The sequence below is a fragment of the Gastrolobium bilobum genome, unplaced genomic scaffold (genome assembly GCF_033153095.1).
Source record: "Gastrolobium bilobum isolate Gb01-03AN ecotype WA unplaced genomic scaffold, APGP_CSIRO_Gbil_v1 utg33326, whole genome shotgun sequence".
NCBI lineage: Eukaryota > Viridiplantae > Streptophyta > Magnoliopsida > Fabales > Fabaceae > Gastrolobium > Gastrolobium bilobum.
In genome coordinates this window covers 124,495-134,332 of record NW_026895554.1, presented here as the reverse complement: position 1 = coordinate 134,332, position 9,838 = coordinate 124,495, and the positions used below count along the sequence as shown (strand labels likewise).

The following is a 9,838-nucleotide window of genomic DNA, read 5'->3' as shown; positions in this document are numbered from 1 at the left end:
TGACGAATAGTTAAAGAATTGATCGATCGACTTTAGTTTGAACATAGGTCGCAAGTGATAGTGACCAAACTAGGATATATTGAGTTTGCATTTTTCTAAACCCCCACTCTTTATTTCTAGCATTTTAATTGCTTCTTTGATATCTTGTATGTGCTAGCATAGACTTTTATAATTGTGATATATTATATGTTATGGATTGTTTGAATGTATTGATTAGTTTTTCATATATTAAAGTTGAGGAGCGTTATTCTTACAACTTAAACGTTTTACAACTTCTTACAACCTATTTTTTTATTATTGATTTTTGTCAATCCAACGGTTATAATTTATTGAAAATTATAATTAATTAATAAATGTAACTCAATAATCATAACCATTGGATTAACGGAAATCAACGGTGAAAAAATAGGTTGTAAAACTTTTAGGTTGTAAGAATAACCCTTCTTATTAAAGTTTCCTTGAAATGATTTTTTTTTATCAGAGTTGTGTATAACATTTGTGAGTGTTTTTTTTTAAATGGAAACTCAAGAGACAGTCTTTTCATCTTCCCACCATCACCAAACAACATATGTTTTATCTCACTGTTCCATTTTTTCCAAGCAAGTGGGCGATGTACGTGTAAGCTCATTGTTTGTTTCTGAATCTACACACACACACACACACACACACACACACACACACACACACACACACACACATATCTATATATATATTTGATGCTGTTAAGCTGAGTCATTTCTGGCAATCTATTTCGCTGCTGTCATGAGTAAATATCAATCAGATCTCGAAACTTTCCCATGTAAGAGAAGAAGCACAAACCGTTTTAAAAAGATATTCGGTAATTCTTCAACCTCGTGTTGTGATGTGTTCTCTTCGTTTACTGGTACGTACCTAGCGTATCCTTCAATCTGTTGACGATAAATATGTTTATTTTCTGTTTCAGAAGTTTCTTTGTTGTTATTTTTTTATTTGGTTAAGATGAAAATGAGTGCTTCAAACTTTGAATTCTTATTTATGTGTGTTGTTTTGTAGAAAATCTTTATACGTTCTCTGCCACCCAAGTCAGCTGGTATATTCTATAACCTTCCAGTGACTTCATTTGTTATTGAGTTATAACGGTTGATTAAAGCTCCTTTTTAGTGCCTGCTATTGTTTTTTTTTTAATGTTGATTGGTACAAAATGCAGCTTTTCTGATGTGGTCAACGTACGAAATGAGTTGAGCTGCAACCGACAACCGCTACACGATATTACTAATGGTGACTGTACGTTCACTGATACTGGAAACGTCATGTCTGTGTTTGTGTCTTTTCTATTACGTTCATTGTACATTGCATATGTGAAACGTTTGTGAATAAAAGTGAGATATGACAAGAGCTGAGGATAACATTTTGTAAATAAACTTATGTTGCAAAAAGTTTCTTTGTTGTTGTTTTTTTTTTCCTCTTTTTACTCTCAAGTCGGTAATTCATCTCTTGAGGCTGAGAATTGTAAAGATGCCTTTGCAATTTACCGTTGGGCTGGATATCCTCATCTGTTTATACCGTTGGACTTGACATTGATAATTTGATTTCAGCTGAGATTCCTAACAAACATTCCAATCCTTCACTTTCTGCAGCTGTCACGAGTTACATGATGCATGGACCCTGTGGTCCTGATAATTACAAGTCTCCTTGCATGAAGAACGGACCTTGTTCAAAGAAATTTTCCTAGAAGTTCTGCTCCCGTACTTTTATAATGGATTCCCTCATTATAAAAGAAGAAATGATGGGAGTGTTGTCAAAAAGAACGACATTGAACTTGATAACCGTTATGTTGTGTCGTATAATGCAAAACTTCTTCTAAAATATCAAGCGCATATCAATGTTGAATATACCTGTCAGAGTAGTGTCATTAAATATCTTTTTAAATACATTTATAAAGGGCAAGACAGGGTGACAGCTGCTATAAATCATTCAGATGATGAAATCAAAATGTTTTATGATTGCAGGTTGTTGAATTTATATCGGTTATGTTTTCCTTTCGTTGCTTGGAATAACGTTTTTCTAACTTATTTTGTATTTATTGCTTACATATCATAGGTATGTGTTCGCATGTGAAGCTGCTTGGAGATTATTCGGATTTGAAATTCATAATAGATTCCTCCCTATTCAGCGATTGCCATTTCACCCGCCCAATGAAAAGAGCGTTGTTTTTAGTGATCATGCTTCAATAACTGATGTCAAGACTAGGGCGGAGTCTAGACAATCAATTTTTGAGTCTTGGATGGATGCAAATAAAAAATATCCAGAAGGTAGGCATCTTACTTATGCAGAGTATCCAACTCAATTTGTTTATAAAGAAAATATGCATGAATGGCATCCCAGAAAACAAAGATTTTCAATTAGAAGAATAAATCGTTTTTCTGCCAATAATGGAGAAGATTCCTATCTCCGAACTTTACTTATTTTTCAAAAGGGTTGTACAAGTTACGAAGATTTGAGAACTGTCAATGGGGTGATTTTTCCTTCATTTAAGGATGCCTGCTATTCTCTGGGACTTTTGGATGATGACAATGAGTACATTGATGCAATTAAGGAGGCAAGTTCTTGGGGGTCAGCAACTTATCTGATAAATCTGTTTGCTTTATTGTTATTTGGTAACTCAATGAACAAGCCTGAAAATGTTTTCCGAAAATGCTGGGAATTACTATCTGATGATGTTCTTTATCGGCATAGGCAAAGAATTGGACGTGAAGGTAATTGTCCTGAACAAATATTGTGCATTCATTTATGTGTTTTCTGCATTATAATTAAATTCTTTTCAATCTGTATCGTGCATTCATTTATGCAAACAGTTTGTCTATGTTTAATTCTTTTGACCTTGGAAAAAATATGAGCTGTTTTTGTTCCTTCGTAAAAAAAATTACATCTATATATCATACATGTTCCTATTCTTAATATTTGGTTAAATTTTTTCGTTAAGTTCCACACACTCTGCTTTGTTCATAATTTCGCTTTATTTTTCTCTCCTCACCAACTTTGTCTTTGTTAATATTTTTTTTTTGTATTTTTCAAATTTTTTCAGATGCATTTCTTACGGAGGATTCTATAAAAAACATAACCCTTGCAGAAATTGATAAGGTGTTACAAAGCAACGGTAAATGCCTCTCTGATTACCCATCCATGCCGAGTATCATCGGTGAATCTTTATTGGATATGCAGAATAGACTGGTGATGGATGAATTGTTGTATGACAGTTTCTCTTTGAAAGAAGAGCATGACAGACTACTGAATTCACTCATTGATGAGCAGAGGGTTGTTTATGACAAAATAATTTCAGCTGTTTCAGCAGGTAAAGGAGGGTTTTTCTTCCTGTACAACTTTGGTGGTACTGGAAAAATATTTATTTGGAACACCCTGTCAGCATTTCTTCGATCAAGAGCTGGAATAGTGTTTAATGTTGCTTCTAGCGGAATTGCTTCACTTCTACTTCCGGGAGGACGTACGACACATTTTAGATTTTGTATTCCTATTCAGATCACCGAAGATTCAACATGTAATATAAAACAAAATTCTACTTTGGCAGAGTTGTTGTCTAAAACAAAGTTAATCATTTCGGATGAAGCCCCGATGGTACACAGATTTTGCTTTGAGGCCCTTGATAGAACACTTAAAGATGTTCTTAGATTTTATGATACCAGCTGTGTTGATATGCCCTTTGCTGGAAAAGTGGTCACTCTAGGAGGTGACTTTCGACAAATATTACCTGTCATTCCACATGGCAGTAGACAAGAGATCGTTCATGCAACAATCAATTCTTCGTATCTACGGTCATATTGTCATTTGTTATCTTTGACCAAGAATATGTGTCTCAATTTTGGAAGTAGCACTAATAATTTGTTGGAAATAAAAGAATTTTCTGAGTGGCTGCTTAAAATAGGAGATGTTGATCTTGGAGATGACGTTGATGGAGAATCTATTATAACAATTCCAGATGAATTGTTGATCAAAGGTTCAGAAGACCTACTTTCAGATATTATTGATTTTGTCTACCCGAATCTGATGGATAATATATTAGATCCGACTTTCTTTAAAGAACGCGCTCTTCTAACTCCTAAATTGTCTGATGTTGCCATGTTAAACGAGCACCTAATGGCTGTGATTCCGGGTGAAGAAAGGACATTTTTAAGTTCAGATAAGGTTTTGAAACAAGACGGTAATTCATCTCTTGAGGATGACGAAATCTCCCTGAGATCTTAAATACATTCTCATGTTCGGGGATTCCTGATCATAAATTAACTTTGAAGGTGAAAGTACCGGTTATGCTATTGAGAAATATTGATCAATCAAGAGGTTTGTGCAACGGTACGAGATTACTTATTACAAAGTTGGGGAATCATGTTGTTGAGGCAATCATTCTTACAGGAAACAATATAGGAGATACTGTGTTAATCCCTAGAATGACGATAAGCCCATCGAGTCATACATTTCCAGTAAACTTCCAAAGAAGACAATTCCCCTTGGTAGTTTCGTTTGCGATGACTATCAACAAAAGTCAACGACAATCACTGTCTCATGTTGGAATTTTTCTTCCTAGGTCTGTCTTCACTCATGGACAGTTATATGTGGCACTATCTAGAGTAAAGAAGATGCTGATACTCGATGAAGCTGGATGTGTTACAAATACTACTTTTAACATCGTCTATAAGGAAGTATTTCAAAGATTACTATAGTATACTTGGTTATTTCTACAAAGAGATAACATTGCTGTTTGTTATCAGGTAAAAACTCAATTTCTTATAAGAAAATATTTTTAATCTTCTTTGTTGCATTGTTTTAGTTGTTATGCCTATTTTTCAGCTAATTTTTTTTATTGTTATGCATTTTAATTCTGAATTATTCATCTGCTATGAACTATATAATTACCTTCAATAATTTTTTCTTTTCAAATTATTCTTTATATATTGTTTATGATTCATTTCTAACAGGAGCAAATACAAATAGTGCATGGCGGAATAGATTTTACAACTGTTTGGTATCGCTTGGCGATATTTCTTATTATATTGCTGTCAACATGACATTTACATTTTTTTGATGGAGATTTTGCTGTCAACTTTGGAATTTACTGTATTTAAATTATTATATTCCTTTTTTGTTTTTACCTTAAAAATTACACATTTATGTCATACGAACAAATTGATTTTTTTTTATCAATTCATTTACGGGACAAATAAACCGATTTCTTTTTTCTCCGTGCATCGCACGTGTAATCAACTAGTTATTACTAGGAGAAACATTTGACATGAGAATTTAGTTTGGATTTCTCCGTCGGTCGCTTGGTAAAGGGATAATCTTTAGATTTCCGAAAAATTAACATTGAGAATTCTATTTATTCGTTTGATACAAGAATAGTGAATTTTTTTTTGAAAAAAAAATCAAATTCTCAGGATTTTAAATTATGAAGCATAATCATATTTCAAAATACCATTGAATGAGTGGTATTTTTGAATTTCCATCACGTGGAAATTTTTTTCAAAATTTTATGGACAAAAATACTCTGTGAATTTCTTCAGCTCGTTGCTCTCCACGAGACAGAAGAAAAAAACATGAGACAAATCACAACTACAGAATTAAACGAATTCTACATCATAGCTTAGCATATGAGTGCAAAGCAAGCAAAAACAGAATCAAACAGATGGAACGGTGCCAGAAATCATCAAAGAATCCCGAACAAAAAAATAAGCAAAAAAGAAAGAATCAAAGTGGAAAGTGGAGGGTGAAAAAGCAAGGAGAGCAACAATGTTGAAGAGTAACAAGTTAAAGCGAAGTAAGGAGAGTAGGGAATTGGGAGAATGGCAAAAAATGTTGAAAGAGAAAGAAATAAAGAGAAGAGCGATTAGAAAGAGAGGTTTGTACTTGAAGTGGCGATAGTAACGGTGGTGAGGATGCATAGAATCATGGATAACTTAGTTTTGTAAAATTACTCCACATTTCTAATAATATTTAACAATCATCCAAATATAAAATCAAGATATTTGAATCAATATTTCTAATAATATTTTGATCAAGCAAATATATTTTTGGCGATATTTTTGAAAAATTCACCTTCATAATATATTCCTGCGAATTATAATTTTCAGGAATAAAAAATTTTCTGTTTTGCCAAACGTCCTTTCATATTAATAGTTGGGGAAGTTCTTGTATATTGTCATGGGTGACAGCTATTAATCTCTAAAAAAAAAACACAAAAACTCTGAGTTTCATAAATTATAAAACATGATATGCATAATTATACATGCCGTTCTGTACTAAAACAAATAAATAAATTACAGGCCGTTAGAATGATTTAAAAAATATGACTAATAAACCAAAAATCAAATTTCTCGGATACAGGCCGTTATTGGGTTGGATAACTAGCATTGAGGCCCAGACCTTTTTTGTTGCAAGCCCATCATGGGCCCAAGAGTAAAATCCTGGGCTCTGGGTTGCTATATAAAAGTTGCGTAATGTGTTAAAACCCTACTTGCTTCTCACCGTGCGCATGTTCTGAGTCTTCTGATCGCTCTCAGAGAGAGTTTGTCGCGGCGGTTGCAGAAGAACACTGCAAGATGAAGGTTCGTTTCTTTCGTAACCCTAGTTCTTTTTGCTTCTTTGTGATTTCTCATTTTTGTCTTGTGTTCGTTGCTGAACTTTTCAATCTTCTGCATTTGACTTCTTGCTTTTTGTGTGTTCGTTGCTGAATTTTGTTATGTGCAATTTTTTTCTGCTGCAGTTCAACATTGCGAATCCCACAACTGGATGCCAGAAGAAGCTCGAGATCGACGACGATCTGAAACTGTAATCTCTTCACTTCTTTTTTTAAAAAAATGTATTCCGGTTTTCACTGCTTTATGATCGGTATTTTTTATTCTGTGATGCTTTGTGCTTAGAAAGAGAAGTGATTCATTGAACTTGTGAAGTTCTGAAATGAAGATTTACATTAAACGTACTGCATTCATTTACTCTTTTTGCTTTTCCCCTTTTTTGTTTCACTTAATGTGCACCAAGAGTTTTATATGAAATTGTTTATTATATATATGTAGAATGTCATACAATTTATCATAATATATTGTATCATTTAGTATATAACAGTCAGTGTAAACAAACTATTTTTATTTCAATCTACTCTCATTCCTATCCTAAATTTGACCTTCACCTTTTCCCTCTATTCATTTGTACACAACCTAAGTGAAGCGATGCCCATACCTACAATGTATATAAACAAAAAGAATATAAGAAATCATGATATTCAAATTTTAATCACTGGGGGGAAAATTATTTTGTTGTTTTTATTTATGTATATCTCAGATTTCAAAACTTTTGGGGGAGCCACCTTTCCCACTACTATTTTAGACAACATACTCTAACTTTTGATTTACTTAATATTCATGGAAATTTGATATTTTGCTCCGAAACAGAGCTTTTTATATGTTAGTTTTTTTGGGTAATGTGACTTGTGTTCCTATTATAATATTCTTAATTTTAAATTGCAGACGAGCTTTTTGGGACAAGAGGATCTCACAGGAGGTTAGTGGAGATGCACTTGGTGAGGTATGTTCTTAGCTCAAAACCTTTTATGTCTGCTCCAAATTCGTGAAGAACTTATGATTATCTATTCATCATCGTAATTCGTCTGCCAACAGGAATTCAAGGGCTATGTCTTCAAAATCACTGGAGGTTGTGACAAACAAGGCTTCCCAATGAAGCAGGGAGTGCTGACCCCTGGTCGTGTTCGTCTCTTGCTTTACAGGGGTAGGTCTTTTATGTATCCTCAATGTGTTTTGTTTCGCATTCAGAGGTGCCCTGATTATATTATTAAAACAATTCTACCTTTGAGTCCTGCTGCCTCTTTGTTTAAAAACTTTTCCTTTTTTAATAATAAATATGTCTTGTTCTCGGAGTTACTTCACATGTTCTTAATAGACATGTTAATCTTCTTTTCATTGGTTACTTGAACAGGAACACCTTGTTTCCGTGGACATGGAAGGCGCAATGGAGAGCGCAGGAGGAAGTCTGTTCGTGGGTGCATTGTCAGCCCAGACCTATCTGTTCTGAACTTGGTAATTGTGAAGAAGGGGGACAATGATTTACCAGGCCTGACTGACATTGAGAAGCCAAGGATGAGAGGTCCAAAGAGGGCATCCAAAATCCGCAAGCTGTTCAACCTGTCTAAGGAGGATGATGTGAGAAAGTATGTCAACACATACCGTCGGACATTTACATCAAAAACTGGTAAGATCTCTAGTGCTTGTAAATTTTCTGTTTAGTTTTGTCATCTCTGGTGCTTGCAAATTCTGTTTAGTTTTGTCAAAAGAAGTGTAAGGTTGAGAAAAAGGATTAGGGTAATGAGAAAACAATATTATTTTTAATCCTTTTATAACTTTAACCTTTGATAACTCAACTACCTCTTATAACTTTTTATTATCTATTTCAAATCCCTGATGGTGGGTAACGAGAAAAAGGATTAGGGTAATGAGAAAACAAGATTATGTTTAATCCTTTTATAACTTGTACCCTGTTGTCAACTCAACCACCTTTTATAAGTTTGTATTTATCTATTTCAAATCTGTGATGGTGCCTGGTGAGAATGTTCAAAGAGCTGTTTTGTTTGTTAACAGCACATATGTATTATTAGCGTTTTTGGTTAATTCATGAATAATATGGTTGATGTGCAACATTATTCCAATAAGTTTGTGTATTAAAATCTCTAACTACAAAATAAGTTTGTTGCCTGACTTCATTCTTCACATTAGAAAGACCCCTTTCTTATTGATTTTATTGAAATTTTAGCTTTTGATGAACCAAATGGTGTTGTTTGGTTCGTCCAGCTAACTCCATGATTGGGATGAATATAAAAATACCCGCTCCCATCCCCCCACCACAACACCCCTGGTTGAGTTTTGAACCTTAATTTTAAGGAGATACCAAGCTGATGCATGCTTGTTATGAAACAATGTCCTGTACCATACTCATTCAAATTTGAAACCCAAGTCTAGTGTATTTATGATATAGTTTGGATGGAAAACTGAAGAACTCGTGGAATTTAAGAGAGCCATAATTTGGTTATGGTTCCTTTTGGACATTGGATAACATTGGACGGATATAGGCATACCTTGTGATGAATTATAGTCTGAATCGTAATGGACCTTTTGTTGCAGGGAAAAAGGTGAGCAAAGCTCCAAAGATACAACGGCTGGTAACTCCTCTTACACTCCAAAGAAAGAGGGCAAGGATTTCCGATAAGAAGAAGAGAATTGCTAAGGCTAAATCAGAGGCAGCAGAGTACCAAAAGCTTCTTGCCTCCAGGTTGAAGGAGCAGAGGGAGCGCCGCAGTGAGAGTTTGGCAAAGAGGAGATCCAAGATTTCTAGTGCTTCCAAGGCAGCTGTCCCTGTATAGGCTGCTTTTAGATACAGAGATATGATGAAATTCAATCACCACCGTAGGTTTTGGTATTGCTATTCTATGATGGCTGTATTATCACAAACACTTCCGGTTTTGCTAATTTAAATACATTTGAGTTATTGAAGTACTTCTTATGTCACGTTACTTATTGAATTATTTTTTAACAAGTTGGAATACCTATCCATTTCAAGCGTTTTCCCCTGCAGTTATTGTGTGACCTGCATATCATTTATTTCCCATTTTATGCATGCCGAGGTTAATTGCTTCTTGTGACCCTGATAAGGAGCTGCGCGTCTTATCTCTTGAAAGTTTTTGTGGAGTGCGCTATGTGTCTTATATGTCAAGTCCTTTTCTCTTTCCACTTCTGACAAAATGCAGAAGTTATTGTTTTTAACCTTTTTGAGGGTTTTCATCATA

At 34.4% G+C, this 9,838-nt stretch overlaps 2 protein-coding genes across 2 annotated transcripts; both read left to right on the top strand.

The window, feature by feature from the left end:
* Window positions 1–1,289: 1,289 nt before the first annotated feature.
* LOC133316245 (uncharacterized) lies at window positions 1,290–4,239 on the top strand. The gene is made up of 4 exons (XM_061517974.1): window positions 1,290–1,344; window positions 1,922–1,988; window positions 2,080–2,735; window positions 3,065–4,239. The coding sequence occupies exons 1-4, from the start codon at window positions 1,290–1,292 to the stop codon at window positions 4,237–4,239; spliced, it is 1,953 nt and encodes a 650-aa protein (XP_061373958.1).
* Window positions 4,240–6,516: 2,277 nt separating this feature from the next.
* LOC133316178 (small ribosomal subunit protein eS6) lies at window positions 6,517–9,613 on the top strand. Its single transcript, XM_061517904.1, has 6 exons — window positions 6,517–6,593; window positions 6,752–6,816; window positions 7,512–7,569; window positions 7,662–7,770; window positions 7,978–8,250; window positions 9,177–9,613. The coding sequence occupies exons 1-6, from the start codon at window positions 6,588–6,590 to the stop codon at window positions 9,413–9,415; spliced, it is 750 nt and encodes a 249-aa protein (XP_061373888.1). The 5' UTR covers window positions 6,517–6,587; the 3' UTR covers window positions 9,416–9,613.
* Window positions 9,614–9,838: the final 225 nt, after the last annotated feature.